Raw genomic sequence first — 17,349 nt, forward strand, 5'->3', positions numbered from 1 at the left:
AACGCAAACAGTGTTACAATACAAAATTGTATTTATATAGTATATAAAAAGCAAAGTCATAATGTATAGATCTATAACTACTGCTTTAAATGAGGGTAAGATTACCTGAGGTCTAATCTGGGCTGCCTTCTTGGGATCCACCATGCGGACGTGTTCAAAGTGTTTGAGAGTGTGCTGCCTATCCTTCTGCTCGGCACGCACGTACTTCTTCAACAGGCTGAAGACGTGGCGAGGCTACGTAAGACGTGGGAGAGGAAGAGACAGATAGTTAAGAGTAGAGGAAGGACAGTGTGATGTATTTATATACAGGCTGCATCAGAAAACAAACCAGCTGTGATACAAATCCATAAGTATTCATCAGTACATTTTTATTCTCCATTCATTCTCTGTGAATGTCTATTATTATTCAATGTACAAGTTCAGCCTTTAAATGTGTTCAACTTTTGGACAAAAACACGGCAGGTCAGCTAAAGGGAGTCATTACAACATCTCATTTCAAAAGAAAATAGAACAAGAAATATCTTGATGAAGAGGAATGGCAGGACAATATAAGCTCTGCGAGAAAATCAAAGCTACAGGGAAGGAGAACGCTGCTGCACTGCGTATGAAGCGTACCCGGGGTGGGTCCTGCTGCAGGGCGGTCAGGTAGCTCTCCAGAGCCAGGCGGCGGCGGTCGTTGAGCAGAGCCTCCACCCGGGCCATGTGGGTCTCCACCAGCTGCTGGCGCTCGCTGGCCGCCTCCTGCTCCAGCGCCTCCACCTTCTCCTGGAAACGCTGCAGGCATAAACACAACATCAGAGCAATGAAAGGGCACCAAAAAAAAAATAAATAAAAAAACTAAAACTGGTTTTGTAAATGTCTTACCTGGATGACGGCTTTCTTGTCAGCACGTGGAAGATTCTTGGCTTCCCTCTCAGCCTCCTCCCACTCTCTCATCACCTGAGCACAAGAAAAGGATGGGAAAACATTAATTAGACTTGTCGATCAACTTTATCTTTTCAGATGTTCTATCCCGGGTCGATTTTACACTTGAGTGAAACATATCATTGCTCTTTGTGGCACAGATCTGATCTTTTCACGGCTGTCTAAATGGAGGAAAATATGACGTTTTACATGGCTATGAAACGATAGCATCTAGAATGCAGAGGGTAAACATTTGATTGTTCCAGTCTGTGTAAATAATCCCTTCAGATCGTGTTGATATGAGGGAGTTTTTTTTTGGTAAATCACATTGGGGGGGTTATATTCTGAAGTCTGAAATAAACAGTTTCTGTTCCCTGTTTGGTCTCTTCTTCTTTGGAAAGATGATTGTACATCCTCTGTAGTTTTTTTCCCCCCGACTCACTTTTTTCATTCAGCTCAGGCCTTTTCCAAAAGACGTGGCCTCACAGTATCTGTAAGGGTGAAGTCAACTGTGTGAAATCGGATGATGCTGCGTCTGTAGCTCTCCAAGCAACAACAAGTAGCAGACCTAACCAGAGCGGCGCTCTTCGAGCAACAAAAACGTTGCTCTAAGTGCAGTAGAAGGGTGTCAGTGTTCTTGTCTGGAGCTTTGAAAAAGCTGTGACGTTGCCGAGGACCATCTGGCCCTCCGCCGGAGAGCGAGCCGCTTGATTAAAGAATACAATTAAAATAGAAATGGTTCAGTCGGCTTACCCGGGAGGGATTAACAGACGCACCTATTCATTTTACTTGCCACACCTCTTTTCCCTTTATTTTCTATTCATAGAAATATCTTTGTCGTCTCCCTGCTCCAAAGAAAATCCTCCTTTCTGTTCTCCCTGCACAGCCACCATTACTCATCCACACACATGTGGTGACTGCTGATCAACTTTAAGCCTGTTAAATAATAAAATAACATTTAATGTTAAAAAATAAATCTTTCCTTCCCTCTCTGTCAGTACCTGGGACATCCTCTCACGGTGCTTGGCCTCCAGGCTCTCTTTGGCCTTCTGGAAGTGGGCGTGTTCGTTTTCGTCGTTAGGTGTCTCCAGGTAGTGGTCCACAGCGTCAGGGGAGCTGGGTGTGGCTGTGGGTACTGCATGACATGGAGGTAGAGGGAGAAAAAGAGGAGGCGGGGAGGTGAAGAGACTTCCAGTGGAGCATCTTTTTATTGCACACTTTCATGTGGTTGACCGGGGACTGGCTGCATTGCCTCAGCACGAATGAACACAAAACACACAGCCCGAAATGGGTTAATAGGGTTAATATGAGACCGATAGAGGAAGGAAACAAGATAGTAGCTGTAGCTGGAAGCCAGCGCCCTCCAAAAGCAAACAAGTGAATGTCTCAGATGACCTGCAGTCCTTTGTAGAGACAAAGAAACAAGAGACAAAAACTCTCTCTCATTTATATAACTTCATTCAAAGCGTGATATGGCTCCCCTGCCAAAACACTGACGCTGGAACTTATCCTGTGGGCTCAGAAGCACAGACTGAATTGTGGTCGACGTATCAGCCAGAAATGTAAGTGGATCATATCATTATATTGCGTGAAAGCTAGATTTAATCAGCGGAAAGTTGATTATCTTTCATAAGTGTGTTATCAAAAGTGGCTGGTAGTGTGTGTTTGTGTGCGAGTGTGTGTGCTTGCATGAAGGTCGCACATCATGTGAAACTGGTTACGTGTGATGAGAGTGCGTGACTGCACAAGACACGAAAACAATGGGAAGATGTTATTCACTTTGACCTGAGCCGAGTGTTCCTCAAAATAATTTAAAGAAAAAGATTTAAAGAAAAAAACATAAACTCATCAGCATCATGTGGATAGATTTTTAGTTTAATTTACCCAGGGTTACAAGTGTCCTGCTTCCATCTCAACATTCACTCCTGTACACTGTATTTAAAGGAGCAATCCACTAATTCCTTTGGTTAAACCATTCCAATTTTATTGTCATTGCTGCTAAACATTCACAGCTGTAGTGTTTCTGCACTGTACACTTTTCACAAATCAAAAGCACTGAGACATATTTTTCCCTTATTGACAATTTGTTTCCTTGCAAATGTCCTATTTGCTCCCTAGTTCAGTACATTTATTTTGCACCATTTTATGGGAGTGCCTCCCAAAAGTCACAGAATGGGTTGAACAATTTGGCCTCCGTGGTATGTATATTACCTTTTGCTAGAAATGTCACAGTGCAATGTCTGCCCTTATGATAGATGTGTAAACTACAGTTTTGTGAGACTAGACCTGTCAGTGATGGAGCAATTCAGAATCTAAACTGGCAGAAATATCAATTTACCTCCCACTATTGAGTGTTTATTAGGCAGGGAATAGTGAGTGTCAACAAGGGAGAGATTTTGGGCACAGCCTGGGCTTTTGAAGGAGACATTTAACCCTTGTGGCCATTACTGCGTATGTTATCTACAAAGTTCCTCTGTTTATTCCACACAAGCTGCTCTTGTTGCTGACCAACAGGAGAGCTTTCATTAACTGCACAAATGATGAATCAATGTAATGTTAGAACAAACGCAGACAGAGAACAACGACAGAAAAGTGACATTTGCTGTGTCAAAATTACTGTGATTATATAAGCTTTATACTTAGAAAAAAAACAGCCATTTGACAAAATGCCATTTGCACAAGACTGACTGTGAGTGAATATTAATTGGCCACACATGCAAGTACAGTGTGTGTATGTCCGTGTGTGCCTGTGCTGGCACTGGGGGAGGGACTGCAGCACTTTCTCACCTCGACTGTGAGCAGAAAACCTATATCAACACACACATGCACACAAACTCATGTACTTATATACACACACACTGAGGATAAAACTAGATCCAAATATAGGGAGATGGAGATAGCATGACTCCGTTTCGCTGCAGGGCAGATCATGCACTTCGTGACTGAGACGCACACACACACACAGACACACAGAGTAACACACACACACACACACACACACACACACACACACACACACACACTTGTATCGCGCAAGGTCACTGAACCTTACACAACGCTGAAATCAGCATCAGAGCCAAACGCTTAAACTGCCTTCCGCTCCCCACTATAAGGCACAAGCCCCATCTGCGCACACACACACACACACACACACACACACACACACACCACACACACACACACACACACACACACACACACACACACACACACACACACACACACACACACACACACACACACACACACACACACACACACACACACACACACACACACACACACAATCTTCTGGCAATGAAAAAAAAAAATGCCAGGGGGAAAATTGGCTGGGCAAAGCTGGAGTGAGTTACTGTTTAAAATCCAATCAGTTCAGTTTTTGAGTGAACAATCACGTCTAGCTCAACAGAGAGAGGTGAGAAGTCTCCATTACTGTGAAATTCCAATGGACAAACTTTTTAACAAGGTGTGAAAATCATCAAGCAATCAGCCCCATTTTCAGTTCTGCCACTGATAATCAATCATCACAACGTGATATAGAAGGCAGGTGTGCTCTGAGAGTATGTAATGATGTATTGATGAGTTTTTCCTTACCGCTGCCTTGGAGACGCTGCACATTTTCAAAACTGCAGCAGGGTAATTTGACACCCGATTTAAGTAAATTGAATGAATTAACCGGAACATATTTCCTAGGTGACAAGGATGGAATAATGTAAGCAAGCCTACAATGTGTCAGGGATGTAGAGGATAATGTGCAGCGAGGTGAGGATCATTGCAAAATAATTCCTGCCTGGATGGTTTTACAGCTCATATTCATGTTAAAGTAATATATAAGATGATGCCCATGAAATTGGCTGTAATCACTGAAATTAGAGTAGTTATCCCACATGCTCTAAAGGGCATCAGCTCTGTAACCATGGTAATGTAAAGAAAAATCATTCAGCCTCTATAGCAAATTGTCCATGAAAATGAACCCTATGTATCTAACTGTTGTTATTGGAGCATTTGCTTTTGGCACCGTGTTTCACCAAGTCATTTTTTATAGAAATAAGTAGATTCAACTTTAATCTGATATTTGGAAATATCAAACCTAAGAGGCTCTTCACTGAGGATTCTGAAAAGGCATGCAGTTTCTGTTTATTGTCATGGCTCGAACACACTGCTAAACACACCTCACCGGCTCTCGACATCTTCCAAAACACAACTAGATGCACCATGGCTCAAAGTTAAATGTAAATGCTTCACAAAACGTCTCACGCTAGAAGGTACAAAGTGCCCTGAGTGTGAAAGCAAAGGCAGCAGTGATCGCACAGGTCGTCAGGTTAGTGGCTTCAAGAATCCACAAAGGATTATGGGAAGGTTAAAGCCTGTTTTTGGTGAAAACATATTTTGTGGTTGTCAGACACACACATACACACAGGCGCACAGGTAGTGAGGAAAAGTGAGTGTTAGCCAGGAATGGAGCTGACAGGTAGGGATCAACTGGCAGAGAAGCACACCAAGCAAGAAACCTTTGAGCAGCTGTTAATACCTAGGGGACAGCTCGGAGAGACAGCGAGTAAACGTGAGGGTTAGAGACACACCGGAGATGGAAACAACTGCCATTCAGACCAGCTTTCTGCTGGTCGAGGTTAGCTGCTGTCGGCCGGACTTACTGACACTGCTGCAGACAGACAGGCAGTACTCCTCTGACTCAAAGTTATTCCTGTTGCCTCCACAGCCGCCGTAGATAAACTGAGCACAGCGGCCCTCCTGTCGGTCAAAGTACCAGCGGGGCAGCATGGCCCGGCATGGACCTGTCTCTGCATTGGCCCAGCACACATCTTGGAGGACACACACACACACACACACACACTTGTCATCATTCACGAGCTCACCATACACCATGTAAGCACATCATCTTTTTGTCAAAGTCTTTGTAAAGATCTCAGGTGATCACCTATAAAACATGGACACATAGAAATAAAATACTTAATGTTACATAACAGGCTTTCAGCATTATTAATGCTGCTTGGAATTGAATTTAAGAACAATTTAACACTGAAATAAAGAAACAAAGCTGTTACAACCAATTCTGATCCTAATGGAACGTAGCTAATGAAAGCTGTGAAATGACAAATGAGCACAATTAGAAAAATGACAGCAGGAAATTAATTGTTGAGGAACATGAAGTTCAATTGTGTTTAGCAAAGCATAGAAAATGGGGAAAACACATTTTGTGTGTTGCACCACTGAGGTTGTTCCACATTAATCTAAATGCAAAGAAACCTCATCAGTGATATTCTGTTAATGAAACCAAACAAAAATAACCATATATAAAAATGGAAGATGTGAACCAAAACTACACACACACACCCACATCAGAAAATATTACTCACCCCTGACAACTTCTTCCACAGATTCAGTGGTGGTGGTGGTGGTGGTCGTCATGGCAACGTTGGTGGTGGGCTCGTCGGCATCATCGTTGTCGTCGAGCGTGTCGACAATGTCGTCGTCTCCCTCCTCCTCCTCCTCCTCTTCCTCCACCACCTCTTCGTCCTCCTCTCCGTCTCCGTCCTGGTCGTTGTCCAGTAGGTCCTCCTCCTCCTCTTCCTCCTCGTCTTCTTCCTCGGGCGTCACCTCCTCCTCTTCCTCTTCCTCTTCCTCCTCTACCACAGATGGCCTGGTTTCCTCTTGCTGCTCCACTGGCTCCGGCTCCCGCACCATACTGGGAGAGAAGGAGGGATGGTAGAAAAAAGGAAGGGAGAAAAGATGAAGGTGAGGGGGGAGTGGAGAGACATATGGAGTCAACAAGAACAATTTCAGGAAGGAAAGGTGTCAGAGAAAGAGGGATGAGCAAGACAAGGAGGATGAATGAGAAGGAGGGAGGGGCAGAGACTCTAAATTACAACCAACCTGCAGTTTGCTTTCAAGGAGAGAAATTTTATCCTCAACGCAATGTTGAAAATGAAAGTGGCAGCAACTATGATCATCTGAGCGCTGATGTATTACTTTGCTGCTGCCTTGCCCTCATTTATCTGTGTGTGTGTGTGTGTGTGTGTGTGTGTGTGTACCTGTTGTCAGAGTAGTCAGTCTCTGCTCCACCCCACCAGACATCAGAATCATCAGCATCCTGCTCAGCACTGTCGGCGTCACGCTCCGCCTCAGCGGGACAGCACACAAACTCCACTCCTCGGAAACGGTCGATGCCGCACGGCAACAGCATCCCATAATCATGGAGATTCATGGTACGATCTCCACAGGACTACAGAAAGACAGAGAGGAGTAGACAGGAACGAGGAGAGGAGATCAGTATATATTTGTGCTAAACATTGCCATAGGGTGTATGTGTGTGTGTGTGTGTGTGTGTGTGTGTGTGTATACTCACCTCCTTGGCTACAGTGTGCCAGTGCAGGTGGCTCTCACACTGGTCCATGCGCTCCTGGTGCAGGAACTTGCACTTGTCAGGAACGAGCAGGGCGTCGCTCACAAACTCTCCCACTGCAGCAGAACCAATATCCAGATTTTTAATTCCCATGCGCACACGCGCACACACACACACACACACACACACACACACACACACACACACACACACACAAATACACACACACACACACACACACACACACACACACACACACACACACACCAGGCAGCTTGAGCCCACCCTTCTGACTGACTGTAGACACATTTGAAGCACCACACTCCAACAGAGCATAGCTGACTCCTTCGTTGCTACGGTAACCCATGGAGTAACCTGAGCAAAATCTCTTTTCCTCTCCTGCTTTTAATTCCTAAAAATGAAAACTACTTTCTAGAAATGTTTCCGCACAGGCACTGGAAACCGTGTGCGTCAGTAAAAACACACATTGGACTCACCCAGGCAGCGGTAGGGCACAACGATGTGCATGTGACTGCGACACTGCTTGCGCCCCTTCTTGCACCAGTTCTGGATGCTGACTGGCTGGTTGGCCTCCACCACGTTGGTAATCTGGAGCTCTGGGTACACCTACACACACACACACACACACACACACACACACACACACAGAGTATTGTATATTGTAACAGTGTCAGAGCACAACAAAGGCGAAAGAGAGAAGAATAGGTTTTCCTCTTCGTGAACAGTGGTAGCCTCTGTCCATCACCTACAGCTCCAGGAAATCTTGCATTCACCCTCCCTGTGTCCTACACTGCTCATTTTTTAATACAGTACGTTTGCCCTGCAGCCTTCTCTTTTTTGCATTCTTTCCTTGTGCAACTTCCTCTGGTCCTCTCACTCTGAGGGCAGCTTTGCTCTTGCTTTCTTATTCTATTGAGAAATATGGGAAAACATTTAAGGAACCCTGGTTTTCTGAAACATTCTGATCCTTGCATTACTGCGGTGCTCATTGATGCCGTTTCTGCTTGGCAGGCTCCGCTGTGTTTACTTCTATGTTCCCCTCAGCCATGCATGACATCTGCCTCTGCACAATATTCAATGTGTCATCTCTCTCCAAATACCCCTCCCCTCGCCCTTCTCCATGACACCTCCTCTTCTATTTTCTCTCCCTTCATGCCTCCCACCAGGCTGAGGAAAAAATAATAATTCCATAAACTTCTTGTTCCTTCTTACATTTGCCAAGTGGGAAACTGATTTGGTAAATATTTGCTTATTATCGCTGGACTTGTTATTCGTGCGAACACAGGAGGGATGAACTTATCGTCTTTTGAGCCCGTCTGAAATGCCTTTCAGAGAAATCTTATTATGCATCTACAACAGTGAAGTTCACTGTGTTGTATTGCTGCGTTTGGTCTGGTTAGCTTTCACCTAATAATAACCTAACCCAGGCTTGTAAAGTAAAGTCACATGGACTTAAGCAGCTTGTTTACTGAGCAGAGTTTTGGCATCATGTCATCCTGCCAAATTGGGGATTTCGGTGAATAAAAACAAATCTGCTGCAGACTCTGCAACACAATCATGATGGAAATGACTGTGCTCTATATTCTTAAAACCCAACAAAAACAAATATCTCAGACTGGCCCCTAATAAACACAATCCTTTGTGCTTTGGGGTTGGTTCATACTATTCACATTTTCAGGAATCTTTAATTGAATGCATCTTTTGCTTCATACGTTTGATAAATATTCTCACTTGCACAAACATACCAAAATAAAATGGTAAGTTCTAGAAAATGAAAAAAATACAATCCAAATGAACTCCTCTAAAGTGTTTCCAATAAAGAAACTACTCTCCTGCCTGCTCAATCATTGTAATTTTCTCAGAGTGTCAGCTTAATGGCTAAATTGACCGATCAAAAATCAAACTACAATATCATGAGTGTAAAAATGTATCATCCAGGCTTATTGCTAACACAAAGCAAAATAAATACTGGGTAATAACAGCTTAAGAAAGTGGCCAAATTAGAGACATTTTCAAGCCATGATGAATTATTATTAAAAAAAAAATGAAGCCCCTTGAAATTTCACCTTCATATTATTATTGTTTTAAAATTATCCTGACATTCAATATCTATATTCCCCACCTTAACTTCACGCCTTCCGGCTGCTACGTTTTACTACAATACATACAATGAAGATTCACATCAGCTTTAAAGGTGGACTTTATCATCTTGTAACCTCAGACTTAAATGATTCAGCAGGGGAAATAAATTGTTGTACATATAGGAACGAAGGTGAGCGGCTTCCACTATCCTACACACACACACACACACACACACACACACACACACACACACACACACACACACACACACACACACACACACACACACACACACACACACACACACACACACACACACACACACACACACACTCCCCAAATTTTACCTCCTGGCAGTACTCCAGGATGCCCTCCTTGGTGCTGATGCAGCTCTTGGTGCCTGAGGGGTCTGGCTCCCACTTGCCGCTCTGCACGTTGATGTGCATGTTGAGTTTACCGCAAAACATGGCCACCTGGGGCTCTGCCAACAGACCCATAGAAACATCTGTAGGCACCTAGAGGTGGGGGGCAGATGTGAAAGAAAGGGAGAAAAAGACAGAGAGATTTAATGAGACTTACCACTCATGTTAAACTCCTTGAGCACTTGCGCTGAAAAATGCAAGACGGATGCAATTAAATTTTATTACTTGGATAGAGGGGGGCCGGGAGAGGAGAGGAGATTAGTGTGTTCGATGAAATGAGGTGAGCTGGTTTAAGACGAGAGGAGCGGGAGAGGGCTGGGGGGGGGGGGGGGGGGGGGGGGGGGGCAGCCAAAGACGGGGTGTTCGCAAAAAGAGGGTAATTTTCCTTCCTCAATTTCATCATCACTTTGGGTTTGATTTCTGTGTTCTTATAATCAAACTCTTGCTCAGGCATACACAGTGCCTCTGTTCATATTTTCCATTGGACTTTTTTCAAATGTGCAAAAAAAGATGGACATCAAAAATCAATAGCTTCAGAGGAATAAATTGCCTCAAACAACAGGCCCGGAGCAATCCACTGCACCCTCTGTTTTCTATGATGTTCATGCACAAGCACACACACCCACTCAACTGCCCTGTGCAACACCATTTATGGGAACAGTGTACATCTCTCTGCCCATAAAGGCTGTTTTGAAGTATTTTCCAGGGCAGTATAGTGTTTATATAACCCTCAGTTGATTTGTTTTTGCTTCATTTCTCTCTGTTAGTGCAGCACATTTGAGCATAAGAGCAGGTTGGCTGGAGGCAAGGGGAGTGTGTGTGAGCAAAGGTGTGTGTGTGTGTGTGTGTGTGTGTGTGTGTGTGTGTGTGTGTGTGTGTGTGTGTGTGTGTGTGTGTGTGTGTGTGTGTGTGTGTGTGTATGTGTGTGTGTGTGTGTGTGTGTGTAAGACAGAGAGAGTCTGCCTTTGGCGTGAATGTATGAATTTTTGTGTTAATTTACGCTCCTGTGTGTTGATTTGCGTCTCTGCGTGTGTGTCTGCCTTCATAAGGAGGTTTTGTGCCGAGGCTCCCCGAGGAGAGGAGGTGCAGACAAACCACTGAATGTCTGCATTGTACTGGCAAATGAGCTAGAACAAAATGGGAGGGAATACGGCGGGGGAAAGAGAAGGAGATGGAGGGAGGGAGGAGAGGGACTGTTGCCATTGTGTGCTCCCTAATCTTGTTAATGGTTTTGAAGGCCCTGGCAGGCAAACAAATGCTGTTTTGTGAGATGGATAGCATATTTTTTCTTCCAGACTTGGTTTTCTCCAAGCAGCCGGGGGCATAAAGTCCTCTTCCAATATGAGAATAGCTGGTGGGGGCAATCAATTTGGATTAAATTTGAAGTTGAAAATTCAAATGTTTGGATTGATTTAGCTGCCATGTATCTGGTGTTCCAGTGGAGAGATGGACTTTATCAGCTTGCATTATATTCCATTTATACACATTGGCTGCATTTACACTCTTGGCAGAAGAAGACAGTACTCTCTGCAGCTGTTCCTTTTCTATTTACACTTGACTGCACCCAGAGAGTCCAGACTAAGCAGAAGAGAAAAGCTTGCCAGTTACTCAAACATGAGGTGAATGTAATAAAATCAACACCTGTACAATGTAATGCTGTCTAATGTGCACCAGAAAGTCAACATTTGTGAAGCTTGTAATGGTCAGTTTGAGGCTGTGGGGGGGATTTTTGTTAAGTGCTGTTGCTTCACTGCTTAGCACTACATTTTAAAGTGCAGCTCTACAGGTGAATGGATAGCGGCTGGTAGAGCTTGTGACTGGTGCAAAATATTAAGAAGATCCACAAACAATGAATTTATTGTGGCACTACTGTGTTGCTTTAAAGGCAGGTGTGATACTGTCCCAAATCACACTCAGGCCATTAACTAGACAAATAAACATCAGGCTGGATTATGGGTAATAACTTCGTAACTATATCAACGTGGTATCTCTAAATATAAACAAAGTGCTTATAATAAAATAAGGTCAAAGTCTTAACCTGACAATAAAGACAAACAGGGCAGAGCCAGTGATGTGATTGGCTGTCCTCTCATTCTGACCAAAGCAAAAGCCATTTAATTGAGAAATACTAAATGAATTTGTTAAATAAAAAGTTAAGAAAAATAAACTTTTTGAAATTAAAATTAATTACTTTTTGTTTACTAAATGCTCTTACTGTGAAAAGATGCAATATTAATTTACAGCAATATTGAACTGGGTTTAGAAAAGATTATTTCACTATTTATATTATTCTTTCTTAATATCTTATTTATTCATTTGATATTGAAACTTTAAGGAGTAGAAAATATACACCCTATTCTATTCTATTGCTGTCAGTTAGCATTTCCTGCTAACTACGGACATCAGGGATGTTATCACTAAATTCCAGAAATATTTGAACTCATCTTTATATTTAGTGTGACAGATTGATATAGTGACATCTCTGGTTGCAGACATGCACGTTACACAGCCTGTGAAGTCATAACTTGCCAGATGATAGATCACTCGCTCAGTATTAGGACAGGTTTATTGGTTCATTGGAACTATGACAAAGTTTATACTGCACTTTCCTAGCAATGTAATTAGATCTGTTAATGGTTGATTTTTTTTATATCCTCATGAGATATTCTGATTTATCTACTATCTGCAAACATTTGATTTGTCTCAGGCCTTTTACCTCCATGTGTCACATCACTTCCACTGAATTACACATTAAGTGTCAAAAATGTGTAGTAACTAGTTCTTGGAGGTTCAGCCATACACTGTAGTCAAATGAAGGTAAAAGGAAGCACGCGCACACACACACACACACACACACACAGATCTGAGGTTTCACTTCCATGGGTCAAATATGCATTTACAAAGTTCACACTCCTCACAGGTCAACGTGACGAGCCGCAAGCTGTAGCACGGAAATCAGTAAATCCCCCACGCACAGACTTGTGTGCACATGCGCACACACACACACACACACACACACACACACGCACACACACACACACACACGCACACACACGCACACACACACGCACACACACACGCACACACGCACACACGCACACACACGCACACACATTAGGGTGTAAAATCCTCCTGCCCCCAGCCCTCCTCAGCTCCAGCACATGGCAACGTAACACTGGTGGTCGTCAGTCTTGACACAGAGCCATCTGCACCATGTGGGGTTATTTAGGGGTCTCTGTTCGTCGATTCCCACACGACCATCTGTGAGTGAGGAGTGCTAACGGGCATAGATCAAATCCCATCCTACTCATTAATAGTAAAACCCAAGGCAACCTGAGAGCAGAAAGTTTTTTAAATAATCTTTAAGAAGTCATTTGCATGGGTACTATCTTTTAATTAACTCACTTTTTGGGTGCCCAGTTTCACTCTGACCTTATCAGCCCAGCCTCTGGCCTCTCCCTGTCGCTTATTGAAAAAGATAAACCAACTTCCTCTCTGCTTGGGGCATAGGTAGGCAAATCCGTGCCAACTGCTCGATGACATTCAAATTTTTTGTGTCATCCTCTTTTGGCTGGCAAATCATATCCTAGCCAATCGCACTCTCCTCTCCCTTCCTGCCTTTTACTGTCTCCACTGCTATCTCTTCACCGCTCTGTCTTCTACTCAAGGAGGAACAGGAGGAGGAAGATGAGGAGGAGGAGGAGGGGGAGGAGGAGGGGGAGAGTAGCCAAGCCTTTGCTGCAAGCTTATAAATCTGAGTCCCAGGATGATGGCAAAGGCAGGAGCGGGAGGAGAAAGTGAGAGAAAGAACAATAACCACAATGGTGAGAGGCAGGGAGAGATTGGAAAACAGATGAATTGGACAATAAGCCTTCGGGGTTCGAGCAGAAGGTCAAGCGCTTTGTAAAACAGCAAGGATGTCGGGCTGGAGGGCCAGAGACAGAGAGAGCTGCTGAAGGAAATCAGGGAAGGCTTAATAGAGAAAAGATGGGAAATTCAGGTTTCAGAGAGATGTAGTTTAGAGAGAAAGGATGTCTGCTTCTTCTGTCAGCAAAGTTCAACAGCGGTTACAGGACAATTCTGAAAAGCTCCTCCAGACAAACAGTAACATCACTGATTGTACTGTGGGTAGAAATGATCTTTACACTTCCCTTCCACATCTTCAAACAACTGGAGAAATAACAGATTGCATACAATTTGCATTTTTGCAAATCCCCCCAAAAATAAAAGATAAGAGTAGAAGGGTTGTTTTCTTTTTTTGGATTCTTCTGGCTCCGGTAACAATGCTGGGAAGCTGGGATCTTCTCTAAGCAAGCAACAGATGGACTAAAAAAAAAAGGCAGACGGACAAATGGAAACACATCAGCGGCAACGTGTCAGACAAATGTATATCATAGAAGGAGAAACCAGGCTTCCCTTCTCTCTCTCTCTCTCTCTCTCTCCCCCTCTGTCTGTCCGTCTTTATCCTATCTCAGCCCTGGATCACTGTCCTGCCAGTCTGCCAGCCGGTCATCCTGCAGGGGAGGGAGCAGTAATCTGGGCACTGAGGATTAGGACGGCAGCCTGGTCAGGAGAAATATCCCCCTTTGCTCTCAATCTGGCATGATAGCCATCACCGTAACGACAGGGAGTAAGCCAGGGGAATGGAGGCTGATGCTGTATGAGAGTGACCCCGAGAAGTTAGTTCAATTAAAGTCGGCAGACACGCTGGTCGCATATTGCTTGGCATGCTTCTTCTGCCAGCAGAAAATTACAAGTGATGTAACTGAAGCAGTCATCAAAATGTCCTCCAGCTTCTTTCTACTTTTAAGGATCATACGAGCTGATAATATATAGTTTGACAAAAAAAAACCAAAGCTGCAGTTTAGGAAGCTAGCAAAGTCATAATAAATAAAGTGAATTGTACCCGGGTAATGTTGTTTCTGTGCTATTTGCAGGAAGAGTCAGTCGCAGAAATAAAATACAGACTTAAGCTACTGAGCCTGCTGACCCATATAGGGCCACAAAATTAAGTTGCACATAGCCCATGTCCAAGTTGTTAAAGCTTGACATGCAATGCTGGTTTATAAACCATAAAACGCATTCAACATCGCCATAATAATTTCAGGATGAGATGGAGTCTGTTTTACCCTGAGGGAGGAACATAAAAGACAGAAAAGCACTACAGACACAAACAGACAAACCAACAATCTAATAATGTAATACAATAAAATACAAGTTTGGAGTAGTAAAGCGATTAAAGTGAGATTATTTGCTACTGCAATTTGATAAAGTGGTTTGCTACACCAAGGAGGTTTATGGTGAGGATGATGACGATCTCACTGCAGCAGCGACAAAATCACACACACACACACACACACACACAAACACACACACACACACACACACACACACACACAGTTATTCGAATCACACTTCCCATCTCAGACAGGTGACCTATTTCCACAGCTGGAAACCATGACCCAAATCACATCCAGGCAAACTTGAGACACAAGCAGCGTGATCACTGCTTCATCACCATGTGTCTGACTGTCATATGCTCTGACTTAAAGGATCACGCCGACAACTTAAGTCAGATTTTTGTACTTCTAAACATTATTTGTCAGGTGCACTCACTTGTGGCTTAAATTAAAATAAAGTGGGTTAGAGCTGGAATGGTTAGGGCAGTAATGGATTAGTGGATCAACAGTTAAATTAATCTGCAAATATTATGACAATGGATTTGTCATTAGTCATTTTGGAGCAAAAATGCCAAACATTCCTAAGTTCCAGCTTCTGAACCGTGAAGATTTGTGTTTCTTTGCTGTATGTGACAGCAATCTGTTATTTCAGCATTTTTAAATATACTTCTGACATTTTAAAGACAGAATGATTAATTATAATATCACTTAATAGAGGAAAAAAAATACACAGATAAATCAAAAATGAGAATAATCATAAATTCTAGCCCTTTGTTGTAGCAAAGTTCCCACACTTCAAAAATTATCTTAGAGTACGACATTATCATGAATGATAGGAATAAAACCCAAGTAGTAAAAAAAAAAAAAAATTGCGTGTCCCTTTTAACTATCTCGACTTCAGCAGAAAACACAAATTAGGCGCAAACTCCACTATCTGCCACTCGGCTCTCAGAGGAGCGAACATTCTCATCAATCTGTGCAGCTGCACAGCACTTTACATGCGGGACTTTCAAAGACATAACTCTTCTTCCCCTTTATGTAAATTGCCTAGCCATTCCCATCTCAAAGTCATTGTGTAAAGGGACTTGTACTGATATGTGTGAGCGAATCCGCTCATGGCTGCTGCTTTCAGAGATGTGATCAGCAGCAATAAAGAGCAGGGGAAAAAAAGGAAAAGGGTTTATTACCCATTACATTTAAATGAGGGGTTATCAGAAAAAGAAATATTGCATCACATGCATACAAACTGCAATAAATCCTTTCTTAAACACACACACACACACATAAACAATCTTTGAAGTGTCCCCTTGGGCGCTGGTCCTGCGGTGCTATTAATTGTACAGTCTTATCTGAGTTGCCCAGGCCTGCCATGGGGAGTTGGGTGAAGGTGGTGTAGGGGTGGGATAAGGAGGGAGGGTGTCTTAGATCAGCTCTCATCCCAGGGGGAGGCTCCCTGGAGAGCAAGAGCTCTATATACACACACACACACACACACACACACACACACTCACTCTCTCTCTCTCGTACACATCTTTTACAGGCATCTTTGGCTATGTCCAAGCCAGTAGCAAACAAGACAAGGCTTTATTCTCCCCAACTGGTAAGTGTTAGCGACGGTTAACAACGGCTCTCATACACATTCACTACGTAGACGAGAAAGACGAGTCATCACCTGCAAATGCAGCGTAACCCAATGCAAATAAAGACTTTATTGTCATTTATGAGTGGGATAATGTGTTATACGATACAGTAAACTTATATTGAGTTCCTTGGAGTCATTAATCAAACAATTGTGGTGGAAACGAGCAGAAGTGCGACGGTCCGTGGGTTGTTTACAAGATGCATCACTGTGGGAATTTTGTTTGCTTAGCTGGGGAGGATATGTGACGGCTGTATTGGATAAGACTGGCGAGGTGACAGAGGCGCTCAACGATCTCGCACACAGCAGTGCACATGGCACGTGCATGCCCATACGCATGCACTGTATAATCACCTTGGCAGGCCCTGCTGTTACTTAAAACCCTCAGATCGTCTTTGACTAGACTTAAAGGTGTGCGTGCAACAACATCCCACTCTGGTGTGTGTGTGTGTGTGTGTAATACTATCTGCACTTGATGTTTGGGAAGCAGAACTAGTGGGTAATGTGTTTAACTGATTACAGGGCAGCCAGACCCTCTTCCTTTCCCTTCACACTCCGTGTCGACCAAAAGTTCAATTACAGACCAGATGTAAAAAAAGAAAAAGAGAAAAAAACCTCTGGCCCCTTACAGAAAGAATAAAAATGGCTGTTGGGTGGGAATGATTGCCTGGCTCAATAGCTTAAACTGGAGTAAAGTGAGCTGAATCAGGTTATAAAACTAAAGCACCTCAAGAAAAG

The 17,349-nt window shown here is 43.4% G+C and overlaps 1 protein-coding gene across 2 annotated transcripts in view; it reads right to left on the minus strand.

The window, feature by feature from the left end:
- appa (amyloid beta (A4) precursor protein a) overlaps nt 1–17,349 on the minus strand; it is a 33,822-nt gene that overhangs the window by 7,560 nt on the left and 8,913 nt on the right. Inside the window, exons 2-11 of one of the 2 annotated variants that reach the window (XM_056370302.1) lie at nt 9,718–9,885; nt 7,765–7,894; nt 7,271–7,383; nt 6,957–7,147; nt 6,282–6,610; nt 5,559–5,726; nt 1,905–2,038; nt 865–939; nt 616–774; nt 106–234 (exon numbers count right to left, since the gene is read on the minus strand). In XM_056370302.1, the coding sequence (XP_056226277.1) occupies nt 106–234; nt 616–774; nt 865–939; nt 1,905–2,038; nt 5,559–5,726; nt 6,282–6,610; nt 6,957–7,147; nt 7,271–7,383; nt 7,765–7,894; nt 9,718–9,885 (1,596 nt within the window). The remainder of the gene's footprint in view (nt 1–105; nt 235–615; nt 775–864; nt 940–1,904; nt 2,039–5,558; nt 5,727–6,281; nt 6,611–6,956; nt 7,148–7,270; nt 7,384–7,764; nt 7,895–9,717; nt 9,886–17,349) is intronic. The other variant, XM_056370303.1, reaches the window with a different exon arrangement.

The sequence above is a fragment of the Seriola aureovittata genome, chromosome 24 (assembly GCF_021018895.1).
Source record: "Seriola aureovittata isolate HTS-2021-v1 ecotype China chromosome 24, ASM2101889v1, whole genome shotgun sequence".
Lineage (NCBI taxonomy): Eukaryota > Metazoa > Chordata > Actinopteri > Carangiformes > Carangidae > Seriola > Seriola aureovittata.